General features: G+C 38.0%; 1 protein-coding gene across 1 annotated transcript in view; it reads left to right on the top strand.

Moving 5' to 3' along the window:
- The window catches only part of ALKAL1 (ALK and LTK ligand 1), a 31,959-nt gene extending 20,021 nt beyond the window's left edge, over positions 1-11,938 (top strand). Inside the window, exons 2-4 of the mRNA XM_059490478.1 lie at positions 5,192-5,245; positions 9,601-9,681; positions 11,874-11,938. Of these exons, the coding sequence (XP_059346461.1) occupies positions 5,192-5,245; positions 9,601-9,681; positions 11,874-11,938 (200 nt within the window). The remainder of the gene's footprint in view (positions 1-5,191; positions 5,246-9,600; positions 9,682-11,873) is intronic.
- Positions 11,939-18,554: the final 6,616 nt, after the last annotated feature.

Below are 18,554 nucleotides of genomic sequence, written 5' to 3'. Positions count from 1 at the left end.
TCCTTTAAAATGTCACATTTATTTAAAACTCTGCTAAAACATACTGTGTTGTAAGCAGTTTCATGACTTGAAATGTTCTTTCTAAAACAAAACAAAACAAAAAACCCAAACCCCACATGCTATTTTCATGCCAAAACGTTTTGGAAGCCTGCATCTGGGTTTATAATAGAAGAGTCAGCTGCATCTTACTGCTGACAGTTTTCTTCTGCTATTTCACAGACAGAACCAAAAAAATGCACAACTGTAGTGGATTGACTCTAGCTGCATGCCAGACACCCACAAATGCCACTCTATCACTCCCCTATGCAACTGGACAGGGGAGAGAAAATATAATGAAGGTTCATGAGTTGAGATAAGGACCTGGAGAGATTGATCACCAAATACTGTTATGGGCAAAACAGGCTAGAATTAGAGATACTAATTGAATTGACTGCTTAAAAAATCAGAGCAGGATAATGAAAAGTAATGTAAGACCTTATAAACACACATACCCCCACCCCTCATTTCTTCTCAGCTCTACCTCCTCCCCCTCAGTGGCCGAGGGAGACAGGGAATGGATGTTAGGTCTGTTTCTGCTGCTGTTCCAACATGGTATCCCTCCCATGGGAGACAATTCTTCATTAACCTCTCCAACTGGAGCCCATCCCAAGGGGAACAGTCCTCCACAAACTGCTGCTACGTGGGCCACCATTTCATGGGGTGCAGTCCTTCAAGGACAGGCTGGTCCAATGTGGTTTCCCATTGGACCAGCCTGTCAGGTGGTCACAAGTCCTGCCAGGAAACCTGCTCTAGAGTGGGCTTCTCTATCCATGGGTCTGCAGATCTTTGCCAGGATTCTGCTCCATTGTGGGCCTACCACAGGTTCACAGCTTCCTCTCAGGCATCCACCTACTCTGGTGTGGGGTTCCTCCAGGGGCTGCAGGTGGATCTCTGCATCCCCCTGGACTTCCATGGGCTGCAGGGGCACAGCTGCATCACCAGGGTCTGCACCACCAGCTGCAGAGGAATCTCAGCTCAAGCACAATGAAGCATTTTCTCCCCTTCCTCCTCCTTCTCCACCGACCTTGGTGTCTGCACAGTTGTTCCTCTCCATGTTCTCAATCTGCTCTTCTCTGGCTGTACAATAACTTATTTTTATTTTCTTCTTAAATATGTTATCACAAAGGTGTCACCACCATTTCTGATTGGCCCAGCCTTGACCAGTGGAGCACTTTCGCTGTCCGATTTACACTAATTCTCTGAATAAACTAAAAATATGCAAAAGTTGTCTGTTGGGAGCATAAACAAAAGGAGATCTTGAATTTTGTGCCTGAGGATGTGGAAGTTTTGTGTTCCAAGTCAACAAACTGTTGTGTGGAGTTGGCTTATTTCAGGGCTGTGATCACAGTTCTTTTTATTTATACTCCATTAGGACATGAATGTTCCTGGCACAATTGTGGTGACATGATTCAGGAGACAGTGCAAACACAGGGTAAAAATCAGCATGTGCTGTCACAACTTTGCAGTCTGAACAGACAAAACACAGAGAAACTGAAGGCACAGAAAGGTGAAAAGACCCATTGAAGGTGGAGCAACTATGTCTTAAGTTGCAAGCTGAGAACTTAAAGCACTGAGATCAGGCTGTAGTTTATTTAATCTCAGAGCTTTTTGTAATTTAACCCAAATTAGTGAAAAACTAAAAATTTCTGTCAGCTGCTAAGTGCTGAATAACAACTGAAAGAATAATCTTCTCGGGAATTAGCTTTAAAACAGTGGTTAATCAACTTTGGAAAGTTTATAACAAAATTTGAGAGAGGGGAGCTGGATCAGGTGTTGCATACTGATTTCTAGCTTGGAGCTGGCTAGCTCTCCTCATCATCACATTTATCCCAGCTGGGATAAAACTCAGGCAGATCTAGTCACCTCTTACCAAAAGCTGTGAGATCTCTGAAATGTCATAGCTTGATAGAACTAAGAGTATGAATTGGTTTAGAACCAACTTTGCATTATAAACTTAACCATTCTGTCTGTGAAGCAGAGCTGGAAAACCCTCAAAATTTGTCTTGTCCCTAGAGTTTACCAGAAATATTTCTGCTATTTTGGACAGAAGAGCCCATGGGAAATCCATCTTAGCACCATTTAATAGTTGCCCATGGCCAGTGCTGTCTTTGGAAGGACAGGCAATATTTTGCCCCGGATGAGTAAATATCGAAGGATACGCATCGAAGTCCTAATGTAGATAAGAAATAAATCCTAGAACTAATGTTATTTATGATTATAAACCGAGATTATGCTCAGAACCAACACAGAGTCAATAGCTCAAGAGCCTTTTAACCCAGATGTACTCTGTGGTGAGCAGTGTAGACTTTGTAAGCCTGGGCACAAGAATGCCACAGCCTAAATATTCTCCCAGATTAATAAAACCGATGTTACTATATCCCATAGGATATATACTGGCTGTAATTTAATAGTTTGTTTAATATGATCTTGAGGCAAGAGTGGATTGAATAAGCTCTTTCCACTCAATATTTCCCATTTATGTGGGTTTTGCTCTTAAAACATTTTGCTTTTCATTTTCCTGTTTCTTTTTTAGTTTTTCACAGTGTGCCTTTGAAGTGTTTTGATTTTAGCAATTGCCGATCTATTTTATTATATTAATGCTTCTGCTTTTCTATTGTGAAATTAGTATGTCAAAGGAATTCAGCTTGCATTGTGAGGATATGAGCCTTTGTTGTGAAAATGGACACCTTAATAAGTGATAGATAAAACATAAAATATGACTGGAGCAACTAAGAACTATTTAGAAAAAACTAGTTCAGGGGCTTTTTTCATGATGAGTTTTTGCTGCTCTATAGAAGAGCTTGTCAGAAGTATGTATGGATTGATGTCCTGCTTCTGGCTGCAGCGTCATCAGGAGTCAGTGACACATATTGTATTCAAAGGAGATGTTCATTAGTTTGATTGAAATGCTAAGTCCTTTGAGACCTCAGACTCGCAGTTGTGTACAGACAGAAGGGCTTGCCTACGCTGCTGGAAGAGGGGAGAAAATGACTATGCTTGTGCTTGTGCTGGGCAATTCATGGTTCAGGGGGAGTTGCCTCTGCCATGAGAGCCAGAAGCGTTCCAGGAACCTGTGCTGCCTGTGATTCCCATACAAATGAGCTTAGGTTGTTTTTGTGCCGGGCTGGGGCTCACTGATTGTGTTTCACCCAGCACATGCACTGCACTGTTAAGCAAAGGAGCCCTTGGAGGAAGCTGAGCCATGGGCACATGGTGAAAAGCTGATTGCAGCCCGGAGAGACAGCAGCCGCAGCAGGGGAGCAGCAGCCACACAGGCAGCACACTCGGCTGCTTTTCAACACACAACTGACCTAGATTTCCCTGTTGGGGCAGGCTGGTGTGAACCCTGGGCCAGTGGGGGTTGCTCATGGAAAGCAGACTCTGCAGTGTTCCTTCTCAGGCTTCCCAACACAGCTACAGCTGCAATTGTATATTTGCAGTGCATAGCTCCTTGACAGAGCACCAACCTCTCCTCCTGTTTCACCTTCTGGCCATTAAGAGGTGGGGTTTTGGCTGTGTACAGGCTTTTCCTAAAGAATTTTATGGGGCAAATAGAGAATTTTATAGGGCAAAAAGCAGCTACTGTTCCCACAGGAAATTCTATGCCCTTTGCAAGTGTCTGTATCTAAATGCACTTTGTCTGAGCAAGGACGGCCAGTTCCTAGCCTATACTTCACCAGGCAGTGATTATTCATCAGCACTTGCCCATTTGAGGCGTCTCATTCAAAACTCACACCAATTGTTTCCCTATTTTGGCTTTTTATATTCTTCATTTTGTACAATTTTAAACTACCTGACATTTCTTATCAGTACAATGCTAAGTTTATTGGAGAAGGGGTGGCATTTCTTCTGCAATGAGAAACGAAATCAGTTAAAACTGATATATTTAAGGAATCTTAAGTGAAATAGATTTCCTTCTTGGAAACAGGTTTCCTACTTAGATGAGTTGAGTAAGACTTGGGCATTTTATCCTAAAATCCCAGCCTAAAAATAAACCCATGTGACCTCTGAGAAACTGCCTAAAGCCAGTGGTAAGAATTTATCTTGGCAGATAACCATCTTCCTGTAGTATGAAAGGAAACTAGCTCTCTTCTGAGCTAAATGTTAACTCAGATTGGGAATTGAAAAAATAAAAATGTATGAGAGTAGAAAGATTTAAAATTACTTTAGATATAAGGAAATATTTTTAGTGAATAAATTTATTTAACTGCAGGTCCCAATGCTGCAAGTTAGCAATGTTCCTTGTCGTACTGCCTGGGAGGTTCTTTGAATTTGATATAAGAGGCAGCTTGTTACTGTCTCCAGTAATAACTGCAGGTACCCAAAAATATTGATATAATTTTTTTCAGTGGAAAATTCGTGAGACTAGGGGGAGTTGTACTGGTTCTGAGGGTATTTACTCACATCAAATGTTTCTGCTGTCAGCTGGAGGCAGCATCCCATTGAAAAAAAGAGGAAAAGAAATAAAAAGGAATTTTATCTTTTTTGTATTATTTCCATTTTCTGTTCTTTGTGATTCTTTTGTGTGTTATACTAGAGGCTTCAACTCTCTTGTACTTTCTGGGAAAAAATGCCAAAAATGGAAAGGGAATATTTTAAAATTCACAGCACTTTTCACAGGAGAAGAGGACCATTTTTTAACTAATATTGAAATGAAAATGTGCATGGCCTATGTCTATTTTAGGCGATTTGTAGGAGAATTTTCTCTTCAGGCACTTGTTATTTCAAAATCAAAAAAGTAATATTTAGTTTGTATTTATCTATGTATTTTACATAATTTCTTCAGGTACTTACATACTGTAAGTATGATACTTCAGGTACTTACATACTGTAAGTGTGATAATTTATATTTATATTATTTGCAGTCTTTCTATGCTAACAGCCCCACTCAGACCAAAGATGTGCAGAAATTAGTGTCAGAAAATCATTGTGTGTCATAGGATGACCGCTTAGTATTCATCTGGGAATTACCTGAAGTACTTCACAATGTTGTTTACATGCCCGCATTCCTACAACTACAGAAATTATTAGTATAGTTAATTTCAGAATCTATTTGGTCTCTGTACATGAGACATCTTGGCATATTATGCTTTCAGAGCTTTTATTGCAATTCCTAGGCTACATAAATGTATTTTTTTTCTTCTCTCCTCAGAAATTTTTCCAAGAGATTCCAGTCTAAAAGACAAGTTCATAAAACATTTTACAGGTAAGGAAGCTGCTTGTGTTTTCCCACATATGCATATTCTATGTAGCTAGAAATGTCACACCACTAATTTTTTTGAAGCTCAACATTTCTGAGGCCAACATTTCTGAAGTTAAATATGCATATATTAGAAATAGAAATTTTTGAAGAATTCTGGTTTCATTGAATAATCAACTGAACTATCTGGTCTAAAATAACTTTCAAAATGAGGTAAGTTAAAACATTATTTAAAAGTTATTGTTTAACTTTTATCCTCCTATTGTGCATTCCGTATTTACTTTCACGTTCACTAATTTTAGAACTTCTCATTGGACTGCACGTAGTTTTAAGAAACAGACCTTTGTGGCTAAGTAAGCTTTTACCAAATCAGGGAAGATTTTTTGCATCTGTCTCATGATGTCTCCCTGTGGAAACTTATTTTAATAGTGGAAAGAGATAGAACAAGGAAGAATTAAAATAATGTAAATGAAATATAAAAAATAACTTGCTGTTTCAAGTATGAAAGTTTATGATGATTACAACCAAGTACTTGAAAACTGAGGTGGAGTTGTATAACGCATTTAACTTTGGGACTGTATTGTAACTACTGAGAAGAATATAGTACCCTCTGAATATATGCAATATGAGTTGCCAATGACAAGGCATTTGCACTGATTCTTTGCTCTCTAGTTCCAGCATTCTTTAACTCAGAAAAGTGAAGGTCTCAAAGTATGATACTGCAAATCTTGTGGTGATTTTCAGGGTTATTTCAAGTATTGAAACTAAAAGCTAGAGAAATAGTTGGACATTGGTGCATGAAAAAGAGAATTGGAAATAATTATGCATTTCCTCAATGCTGGAAATTTCAGGCAGTGCTTGACAAGAAAGGAAGGTATTTGTTGTCTCTTTTGCATGGGGGAAGTGTGTTCCAACCCTTGGGATAAGGACAACTCTAGGGTTCTTTCTGCCAATGGCTCACTGCAACCCAACAGAATCTACAGGAAATGTGCCAGAGCCAGCTGGCCCTTCACCCTTGCAGTAAACAAGAGGAATTGTGACCCGATCATTTTCAGTCCATATGAGACAGAAATTAACACAGAGCTTCAAACTATGCCATGTGACAGAGGAACACTGAATATTCCTCTCCTGGGAGGGACAGACAAGAGAGATTTGTGTACGTTAGTACTTAATCCATTTCCTTTTCATTTTTAGCTTTGGAAACTCCTCAGCTACCATAAAAAGCTGAAACATAAGAATCTGGGGAAGCTAAGTAATGAATACAGATTGAGTTTCATTACTCAAAACCAGGGAAAAACAGCCATGAGTTTTACAGAAGTTATTGTGAGAGTGGTAAATCATAGAAGAGAAAAAGAGAAAAGAACTAGTTGAAGGCATGTCTCTGGACCCGTTCATTAAATTAATAGTCCTTTTCTGCATGAATTTAGTTTAATTGCCATCAAAATTGCTGGAATTCCTTGAGTAAGATTAGTTGGAATGAATGAGGAAAGCAGGATCAATCCAAAATACTGAAAGTTTATTTGTTGGTTAAGAATTTCTGCCTACAGTTAGTTTCTTTCCTTTCCTTTCCTTTCCTTTCCTTTCCTTTCCTTTCCTTTCCTTTCCTTTCCTTTCCTTTCCTTTCCTTTCCTTTCCTTTCCTTTCCTTTCCTTTCCTTTCCTTTCCTTTCCTTTCCTTTCCTTTCCTTTCCTTTCCTTTCCTTTCCTTTCCTTCCCTTCCCTTCCCTTCCCTTCCCTTCCCTTCCCTTCCCTTCCCTTCCCTTCCCTTCCCTTCCCTTCCCTTCCCTTCCCTTCCCTTCCCTTCCCTTCCCTTCCCTTCCCTTCCCTTCCCTTCCCTTCCCTTCCCTTCCCTTCCCTTCCCTTCCCTTCCCTTCCCTTCCCTTCCCTTCCCTTCCCTTCCCTTCCCTTCCCTTCCCTTCCCTTCCCTTCCCTTCCCTTCCCTTCCCTTCCCTTCCCTTCCCTTCCCTTCCCTTCCCTTCCCTTCCCTTCCCTTCCCTTCCCTTCCCTTCCCTTCCCTTCCCTTCCCTTCCCTTCCCTTCCCTTCCCTTCCCTTCCCTTCCCTTCCCTTCCCTTCCCTTCCCTTCCCTTCCCTTCCCTTCCCTTCCCTTCCCTTCCCTTCCTTTTTTTCTATCTATCTGTCTGTCTATCTATCTATCTATCTATCTATCTATCTATCTATCTATCTATCTATCTATCTATCCCTTTATCTTTCTCATTCTCTCTCTCTTCCTGTCTTTCACTCTTTTTTAAAAATGTATCTTAAGATATTCAGTGGTGGTGTTTTCTGCCGGTTGTTTTATATTTTATTTTATTTTTCATAGTTTTACTAGATCCTGTAATCCATGGGCATTTTCTTAAAATACAGTGGAACTTTGGGTTTTTTTATTCTGTTTCAATCATAATCTTCTAGCAGCCTTCATTAATTAAACTCTTTGATTACAGTCCTTACTAGTTCAGAATTAGGACATCCTAAACTAAACAAAAAAAAAAAAAAAAAAAGAGAAGCTGAAATCAATATTATCTTTATAGTACACTAGCTTTACAGTTTCAGGGTTAAGAAAATTATTGCACACTTCTCATATACCAGGAATAATAGACACATTTTAAAGCCAAATAAGAACCATATGTAACAGTCCTTGACTATAGGAAAAATCATAAATAATCTTGTGAGTCATAAAGTAATCTATCAATTTAGCTTGGGAAAGCCAGCTGACACAGAGTGTTTTGTAAGGCACAATAAAATTAACAGCCTATTTTTGATGACAGGGAAGAGAGCTAAAAAACCATATATTACCTGAAGGGACATGGAATTATTTAGTGACAAAAGCCAGTGTTGTCTCCATATATGCTGGATAATTTCAAATTGCATACTTTTTCTTGAGCCTAATTACTCACTCAGATAAAAAGAATGGCAAAAATATTCCAGTTCAGACTTGCAAAGGCTGCTCTTCCAGTTTGTTGAAAAGCTTATTTGTGGCTGAAAAAATCTACTGAAATCCATGTACTACTGTAAAATAAATCTAATCTTCAAGTATGTTCACTGTCAGAGAGAAGAATCTTCTGTAGAGCTCATGGTGGTTTGGCTTCACTATTCAGAGAGAATTAGCTTGATATATTTTACCAGGCCCATAAACCATCTTTCAAGTTATGAAACAAGTATTTTTCTTCCCAGAAATGCTTCCTGATTTCCTCTGAAAGGAAAGTTGGCCAACAAGGTCTGCTTCATATGAATCATTTTGAAGCATTGCTTGAAGCAAGCTATTCTTATTCAGGGTTCCTACTTGTACTAAATTTGCATTTAAATTTAGCCTTATTCATTTAATGTCAGTTTATGTCAATGTTTTCTGTCCAAACCACATCATACTCATCCCCAGCTGTCAAGGATAGTCTTGCTAAGCAGGTTACAGGATGCAAGTATTACATTTTTGCTCTCCTTTTCAACTTGAATGTCACCAGTAATACTTTCTGCGGCCATCAGCAATTTTGGAAGGGGTCTTTGGCAACTTGTTACAGTTAAGCCATGTTTTGTAGAAAAATAGACCCATAGAATGGTTTGGGTTGTAAGGAATCCTAAAGATCATCTAGTTCCAACTCCCTAGCCATAAGAAGGGTTATTTTTTTAGTCAAATATTAATGTAAACAGATGGCACAGTATATCCAAAGAAGAGAGCTGCACCCTACGCCCTGGATATACAGGGATTTGCCTTGCCAAAGATGAAACGTATCCTGCATTCTGCACATTGTATGCCTTTTTACTTGGATTATTTTAACAGGAGATCAGGTTCCTAGATGTTATTCAGCTGTCATTTTTTTTTTCTGTCAACACCTACACTGTATATTAAGAATTTTATAAACCATCTATGTGCAAATTAAAAGCATTAGTGCATGAAATCTTTCCAGGGGTGAGAAACTCATATTTGCTTAGAATGTTGCTCTTATTTATATTTACAAACAGTATCCTCAGTCTAGGTGCATTATTCCTTCTACATTAGACTACAGACAACTATTGAACAAACTAAATTCTACTGTAATTGTCATTCTATTTTTCACCAAATAAGAAATTTTACTGCTGATTTTGAATTACTGGAATTTCAAGGCTAAACCAGCCCATCATTTTAATGTGTCATTTTTCTATTTTCTATATCATGAGCATAAAGACACAGAAACAGAATTTCTTTCTGTTATTTCACTAGCATTATTCTACTTGTGTTGCATCATAGTTATTTAAGGTGTAGTAAAAGACTAAATGCAATTTTAGCCAAGAAAAAAATGAACTTAATGCTATGTGTTGTTGCCATCCATTGAAGTTGCAGAGAAGTGGCACTGAGAGCTTGTTGTTAACTGCTCCTTACTTTCAAACAGGGCCAGTCACATTTTCCTCAGAGTGCAGCAAGCACTTTCATCGACTGTACCACAACACAAGGGACTGCTCAACACCAACCTGTAAGTAGCAAAGTACTTTTTAATGCTAGCTGTGATACTTGCTTGCAAGCAACACACTTTATCTATTAAGCGTCTGATGTCCTGGTCATTTTTTAACAGTTACTCTTTAGCACTACATTAAAAAACATACCCAAGGTCTTCTAATATATAAAGATTTTCTGTTAGTTTCTGTTAGTGCACTTGCTGTCAGCTGAACATCGTGGAGTTCCTTCAAAGTGATGCTGAAATAAATGAAACCAAAACTACACTGAAAAAATCAGTAGGGCATGCTAATGCAGAGGGCAGATATTCTCCTTCTTGCTCTCTTTAGCTTTCCTTGTGCAAGATAAAATTTGAACCATTCTTTACCTTCTATTAATGCTTAATAGTAGAGTTATATCTTTGGGGTTTAGTATATTTCAGCTTGTGAGTATAATTTTCTATTATATGCCCATTGTTAAGCAACAGAAAATAATTTGATTCATCATTTTGTTTTTGATACTTTCGGTTCTCATCAAGCAAACTTCCTCTCTGAGACTGCAGAAGCTTTGCTTTAACACAGCCTGAATATAGTTTTGTCAGAGACGCTGAAAAATAGAAGTGTTCTTGGATAAAATGGACGAAAAGCAAAGAAAAACCCCAAAATAGAAATTCCTTAAATAGAAGTTACTTCAGCATTCCCTAGTGCAATGGACAATTCAATTAAAGTCAGTGGAAAAGAAGCAGTGTGTTTTACTTAGAGAAGGTGAATCTCATTAAGGATGTGTAAGCACAAACTGTGGGCAAAGTTTGGTGCTTTGGAAGCTTTTCAGGATTTAACATGAAAAAACAATGGGACCTTCTGGCTGCATCACTTAGAAACACTGTTTGTGAGCAGCTGAGGTGCTCTCTCACCATTGCTCAGCACATCAGAGGATTTAGTGTTTGAAAGGGGATGGAGCAGCCCTCATCTCCATTTGCTTTTATGCTTATTAGAAGCTGGATTGTAGGAATCCATGGCTGATCCACAAAATATATACATGCAGCTTTCTAAGCAGACACAGGAGTAGGCAAGGCATATTTCTATTACATGCTGTGCAACAAAAATACCATATTGTATGCCTTGAAACATGGATCCAAAGCATGTGAATATTATTTGGACTCTTATGTATTGCCTGTTTCACTTTATTTCTCCAGAAAAAGAGTAATATTATTTTTCTTCTAATTAAATAAATTTTCTTAAAGTTAAAAACAAGACTGTGATTTTGAATGATATAAAGAACTTATGTTTTAGTTCACCGATCAAAGCAAATTGTAAAATTAAAAGAGTGATTTAAACCACAGCACAGTTTTTGTTCCCCCTTGCACCAAGCAAACCCAAAGCAGACAATGAGTTCCATTCACCTGAAATGTTCTGTTCTAAAAAGGAGAGATAAATCTTCAAATTTGTCTCAGACTGATCCTAGCCAAGATCTTTCCCTGTGCCTTTAGAAGGGTTTGATATTTTCTGTCAGGGACACCTTAGTCATCATGGGATGTCTGAGGATGAGTTATTTCCTCTCCTTCTGACATGGTTATAATTGTACAAATATTTTCTGAGGAACTGAAACCCAGATAGCAATCACTTTCTTGCTGTTTGGCACAATTTATATTAAGTTTTATTAAAACACATATCAAGCAACAGAAGCACCTATGTATTTCTTGTTAGCAAATACCAGAGAGCAAGGCAGTAGTGACTCAGGATCCACTTGAACCAGGTGGTCATTTAAACCAAGGGCACACACAGGGGCATTGGAAGTGGGAGGTTAGTATCTTTAATCTGATGATTAGGAGATGTACTTAAATGTGGAAAATATGGAATTAAATCAATAGTAAATAAGAAATGGAACAATAAAATGTTTGAAGCAGCCTGACTTCTGACTGTGTTATAATGATAGTTACAATAGCCTCCAAGTTAATGAGTTAAATTCCTGGTCTTCCACATCCCAGTAGAAAACTTCCTGGTTGAAATTTAATTCCTTGTATCACTTGTACTTTTCCTCTAGAGCACTATGCTAAGGTACAATCTAACATTGCATCTTGCACACATAATTTCATTAATTTCCATCAGATAACAGTTTCACTGTGTAGGGTGTTTGAAATTCAAGTACAAATTTTACTTTAATTTTATGCAGTTTTTTGAGGGTGTCTGGAAACTGAGATTCATTATTGCTGTGGGTAATTCTGTTTTATAGATTACAAAAGGTGTGCAAGATTGCTAACAAGATTAGCAATGAGCCCTTTGTGTACACAGTCCTAGGATGTTTGCTATGTAAGTATCATTTTCCCCACTCATTTTCTTATTTGTTGAATGGTCTACTGGTTTACTTCACACTTATACCTTGTTATCAGGTGTGCATAAAAAAATGTGGTATTATCAGAGTGTATCAACATGCAGCTTTGGCTTTGCAGAACTGACTGGCTCCTCCTGGAAATACATAGAAGAACAAATACCTTTGGCAAGCCCCGGTGTAATTTCCTACAACTCACTTGTGGCCCTGCAGTCCGTAGTTATACACTGGGTGGCCTCTTACTGTTCAAAATTTCAAGAAGAAGTGTGCTTGGTGAAAGAAAATGCCCAAGGACATCATCAGCACATTTATTTCAGGCCATTCTTCAGAGAACTTTGTTGTTAATCCATGGAAGAAACCGAATGTTTTGGTCTCATGTCTACCAATGCAATCTTCATAGATGACCTATCACTTAATTCATTTCTGGGACCCCTTTTCATTCCCATACAGTCTTCTGAGAATTTCTGAAAAGTTAATAACCACTTCATGGTGATGGAAACTGAACATAAAGATGTAGAAAGCTAAAGGTTTCACTAAGTATCCTGAAGAAGAAACCAGTCCATTCTTGTTTATGACTAGCATGTCAAATGTTAATTACACAGCATTGTCACTGAGTGTAAAAGTAACATCTCCAAGTGACTTGTTTTCTTCTGTTGTTTGAATAATAATAAGATGGTTGTAATTTCAAAAATTAATTGTAAATACACACTCTGGTTGTTATTATTAACCACTAAAATGTATAAGTTCAGTGAATTTTATTTATCGAAATTTTTTAAAGATGGTTTCCTTTCACCACCTCCTCCTGACAAATACTGCAAGCTTGGAGCTTGGGGGAGTTGTGTATGTCACTTCTTCCTGCATCAAGACTTCAATTCATACTAATCAAGAATAAGAAAAGAAGAGTAGGATATGAGTCAGTGTTAGCTGATTTGATTTCTCAGTGGAGGTGGGATTCATTTTGGTGGCTGTGCTTTAAAGAATATGGCAATATTTCAGTTCTGAGAAGAAATGACATAATTTCTTTCTCTTCCTTTCTTCTTAACATTTTTCAGTCTCTTTGGCCTCTTGATTTCCAGGTGCTGCAGATGGTTTTGAATATAGCAAGGACAGCAAACTAGAGACTGATTAGGCATCTCATTACTTTGCCTGTATCTCCTTTTCCTGACTCAATGAAGGAATCCTTTCCTGAATGTCCTCTTAAAAAAAAATTGGAGGGGCAGGGGGGTACTTAAATTCCTGTTTGTTTCTTAGTATCCTCTTTTTAATCTCAGCTTGTTCAAACATCTCACCACTCTCTTACTTTCTGCAGTGTTACCTTTTTAGTCTCTGTTTTTCCTTTACCTGTATCCATTTACATCTCTGGATTCATGTATCAGAGCTTTCAGAGAGATTTCTGGTGTTCCAAATTTTTTTTTCTTTTTCTTTTAAGAGAATGAGTCAAAGATCTGCCTACATATCCACAGTACAGAAGCATCTATCTCATCCTATTTCCATCTTTAAAACACAAAAGGATCAAAAGTTGCTATGATTTGCAAAGCCAGGTGTTTTAATTTGCCTGCCAAAAATACATTCAAAGACATGAAAAATAGGGAAGAAAGGTTTTAAATGGTAATCATTGCTAGCAGCTCGTGTGCACTGCATTCACTTAACGTTGTATCTAGGCTGGCTTTCTCTCTATTTTGTTAGAAACAGAGAAAATATTATAGGAAAATGTATAGCCATGGTCTGACTGTTTCCCAGCTGTCTCTGCGCTCCCGCAGCCCATTCTTCCGCTAAGTACAGCGGATAGTTTCCATCATAAATAAGACATCCTCAGATCTTCATGTTTACTCATATCCACTGATTCTTGGAATGGAAACATTTTCTTGAGAAGGGTGAAGAGTGGCAGGAGTTTCTCTCTCTTCCCTGTTAGTAGGGAGTGCAACAAAGAAGTTACATACGTTCATCCCTCAAACACATAACATTTCTAACATAATTCTCTGATTGCTTCTGCTTCATCTTTTGGCACAAGGGATCTGTTTTCCTCACCACCCTCACACTAGAGTACAGGGGACATGGCCATAGATCCCGTTGCCTGTAAGAAAATTTGCCTTCACTTTAACGTCTGACAGATCTTGGAGACTCTTGGTTGCCTTGAAGAAGGAGGCTCTCTCACTTGAAGAACTGACAACTGTTTTTAAGCCTTTTCCTGCCAGTACTAAAATAGGCTGCCTTTCCCTCATTAAAAAATAAGAGCCGCACTGCCATTATGCAAATATTTTCCTTCCTCATCTGTAAATATCCGGCTATACAGAGAAGACATGGTCTTTTCCTCCTCGAAATGCGCTTTTGCTTGGGGAAAGCCAATAGTCGGCCCGCGGATCTGGTCCCCGGGATGTTTCAGCACCATGGAGAGGCGCCGCACCCCGGGCAGCCGCCGGGGTGGCTCCGGGGCTGGGTACCGGGCACACACCGCCCTTACAGCCCTCAGAGGTTTCGGTGGGTTTGCTATCAGTTCCCGAGTCAGATCCCTGCAAATGGAAGTAAAGCATTTAATGAAACCCAGAATGCAGAACTGCACGTGGCTGTGTGCATGGGGAGCTTCCCTGCAAGGTGCAGAAGCCAGACCTCTGTGTGTTAAACCTCTTGGCACTGACGCTGAGGATTTGTCCTGGCGAAACTCATTAGTGCTCACAGGAGGGCAAGACCCGCTGGCATTTGAAGTTAATCTTATGATTTATGCAATCCACGGGAAACTGTGTTTTATGAACAGAATTTTGCTAAGCAGTCTGCTTCTCTGTTTTTAAACCAGCTATAAAATGGCATGTCTTTGTCTTTTGCAGACTTTCTACCAAGGAGAGAATTCTGATTTGCCAAGAAAGTGCCTTGAAATCTTCAAAAATGAAGAAGACATCTTTTATCTTTTTGATTTACAACGTTTTGTTACTAGATGCATTTTATTTTCATATATTTGTCCGACATTCCATATTTGTGTGAAACGTTATTTTATTTTGTAAATTTGTTGCCTATAGTTCAGACAAGCCAATTATTTAAATACATTGTATATGAAGAATACTAATGATGTACTGATTAAATGTTATAACCGTATGCAGGGAGTTGGTAAAATTTTGCTGTTTCTCTTGTTCCGTTGTATTGACATTGTTCTGCTCAGGCTCTTACTCTCATTATTTGCACTAACTTGAAATGCAGAAGTCTGTGTAACTGAAATCTGAATAAGCTGTAAGTGGGGAAGTTTTACTTGCCATGGAAGATATTTTATATTATGAAGCTTTGTTAATATATACATATATATTATTGTGCATCAGAAAAAAATTTGCTCAGAAATGCACCTTGCTTTCAGGAACATTTGTATGATTATTCTGGATTTTCATCAGTTACATTTGTACCGGCACTTATGGAAAGAGTTGCAAATAATGTAAATATAAAGACTGGAAAACTGCAATGCAGTTTTGGTGGAATAAAGAACATAAAAATAAACTATTTTACAGGAGGGGTTATTTAAGTATATTAAGAGGTCACTTATTTAATACATATATATTTATTCTACTGGTGAACTTGAAATAATCCTCCACTGAGAACTTCAGACTTGTGGGTTTAATATTTACAGCATTTCACTTTCACGAGGTAAATTTTTTCAGCCATTTATTCTTCAGTTGAATAAGGTGTAAACAAAAATGCATCATGTACCTAGTGTGAACAACATTTGCAAGTATGCAAAGAGGGTAATAAAAAAGTCTAACAGACAAAAAATGCTTTAAAATATAATACCACAAATCCAAGGGAAAAATGAATGAATTTTGTTGGTGATACATCATTCTTAAATGTTTGGGAAAACTCCTGGGCACAACTGCTACATATTTTTAATTTAAAATCTAATTGTATTGGTTATATTTGCTATACATTTGCTATCTCATCTCTTCCATTGCAACCTGATGTGATTGCTTTTCAAAGAACCTAGTATCCAGTGGGAGTTTTACAGTCAGATCCAGAGTAATTGACAACACACATTGATTACTATGCTCAAATCACAATTCTTGAAATTAACTGACCATTCAAGATGATCCCTTCAGATTAAATATTATCTCTACCCTTTCCCTCACTGTGGGCTTCATGAGCCCCTTAGCTTCTATGCCCAGCACTTTTCCCACTACAGAATAGCAGGAAAACTTTGCCCTGGGATTCCTCACCACATAGCAAACCTTGTTATCCAAAGGGGTTTTCTTCCTTCTTTCGACATGTTCAGTGTATTACTGCACCAAAGCTGTGCAGTGTCCTGTGATGCTCTAAGCAGTCCAACCCCCAACTTTTAGAAGTACTCCATCCATAGTCCCAGCTAGGAGGTTGTCCTGTCCTCTTTGTGATTAACTGGATTGGTTTTCTAACTTTCTGCAATCATATTCTTCTGGTAAGAGCAAAGTTTTCAAGTCTCCTTCTAATCCATCTTGAAAGCAATACTCATACTGAAAATGCCAGTGGTTTGAATGGTGAGAAGGATATCTTTCGATCTCTGTGGGTAACATACTTCATAGAAGGATTATTGGCCAAAACACTTCAGTGGGAGGACAAAGGATGAGGCTCAGAACTGACAATCAGTCTCCAAGAAATGCATTTTTCTTTAGTCTCTTTGATTTTTCCACTCTGGTTAGCTAATTTCTCAGTCTAAAAAAGGTTTCTCCTTTCTTTACTCAAGGAACTGAAAATAATTCAGGCACTTGTGGGGTTTTCTTCTGAAAATTACTTTTTGTGATATCTCAATTCCAATGAGAAGACCTAATTGAGGTTATTTAATAAAATTTTTGAGCTCAAATCTAATGTGCTAAATCAAGAGCTTCACCTTTGAAAAAATAAAGAAATCTTCCTTCTATTGAGTTGAAAAGTGATCAAGTCCCTATCTTAGAGAAGATCCACAGATGTTACAAAGATGCAAAACAGAGATTGGTATGACAAGTTAAAATATTTATGAGGGAAAAAAAGAAATCATGAAATGATTAAAGGGATAAAACCCCGTAGTTCTTCTTTCCCAGAAGTCAAATAACTTAGATTTATTATTTTTTTCTGAAAACAAATTATTCTTTGAGACATTTGTGGCATGGATCCCTTCTTTCAATTTGGCCCCTTTTTGATGCTCAGCATGCTCTAAGTAGCTGGAAATACATCCAACTTTTTCGAACCACCCATCTACACATTTGTTTGTCACCATCATGATTTTTAGATGCGGGGATGCTAAAGTTAGTAGCAGAAAAACCATGAAGTAGCATAAGACAATCACTTTCCTGTTTAATCTGAAATGTAAGTTGTTAAGATCTGCTAATGGTCCTACATTTTACGAACCAAGTATAGAGGATGGTTTTTGGAAACACAGTAAAGAAGCAAATGCCTTAGAAGCTGAGAGATGATACACTCGGGTAAATTGCAGTTTTGTCATGTTTTCATATGACCATTTTCTCTTCCAGATTTTCTTTCATTTTTTCTCATGAAATTAAATCAAAAAATATTTTGTCTTCAGAAATACTTCTGAATATGGCTTTTCCCATTACTGTGTTGTCCTTGCATGCTCAAAATATTTGTCTAATTTTTATTCTGGTGGAAAATATTGGATAGAGACAGAGCCAGCATCTAGAGTAGTACCTCAACCCAATTTTTCACTCTGCTAAACTGTTTACCTTTTTCAAACAACTTTATTGCTCCAGACTTCTGAATTACTAAAGAAAACCACTGTCAGCAAATACTGTTGTTGGTGTGACACATTGCAGTTAGAAGGCCAACAGCAATTTAACCTGGATCTGCGTCAATGGAGACTACAACCCAAAGTTCAATTTTTTGTCTTCATTGCTGAGACCATCTTAATTTTTTATCACAACACTGTAAAAGTTTTCGTAGTCTGTGCTTTGAGTGCTATTCAAATGCAGGACAGAGACCCTATTGTCATCTCAGAGAGGTTAAAGCCACAGAGTGAAACAGTGTGAAGAAAGTGTACATGGAAACGAGGAACTGTTCTTGATTGGTGAGGAGGAAAATGGCTCCATTGTCAGCTGCCTAAATCACTTGGAGATTTGACAGCAAAGGGCAAGACAGCCAATCAGAGTTTTACAAGGATCTCTTCCTGTGATGAGGACTCTAATTGTGGAGGGGCTTTTCTAAAAAAATTAGAATTACCCAGTGCTGCACATAGGAACCCTCATAGGAACCCACATAGGAAATAAGTGATGGTTTGAATACCTTGTAGGTGTCAGAAAGTGAAATTTTACCATGGAATGAGGCATTAGTTTTAAAAATGGAAGACACCAAAAATGAGAATAAGCAAAAAATGTGGAAAAGTTTAACTGCAAGATTCACCTTGGACACATGCACTGGTCACCTGTTGTGAAGACCAGCAAAAGTGTTGGGAGAGTGACTGAGATGTAAAGTAACAAAATGAATATATGTTCAGATTATATTTAAAATACTTTATTAATGGCTATGTTGGTTTTCATCTGCAGGAGGAAATGTGTAAAGTTGGGACATTAGATAAATAAATACTCTAGGCATAGGAGATGTAAAAATCCTAATTATTTCAACACAACCAAAGAAACCAGCACCTCACAG

Source organism: Ammospiza nelsoni, chromosome 1, assembly GCF_027579445.1.
Source record: "Ammospiza nelsoni isolate bAmmNel1 chromosome 1, bAmmNel1.pri, whole genome shotgun sequence".
Lineage (NCBI taxonomy): Eukaryota > Metazoa > Chordata > Aves > Passeriformes > Passerellidae > Ammospiza > Ammospiza nelsoni.
This window is presented reverse-complemented; position numbering and strand designations above follow the sequence as displayed.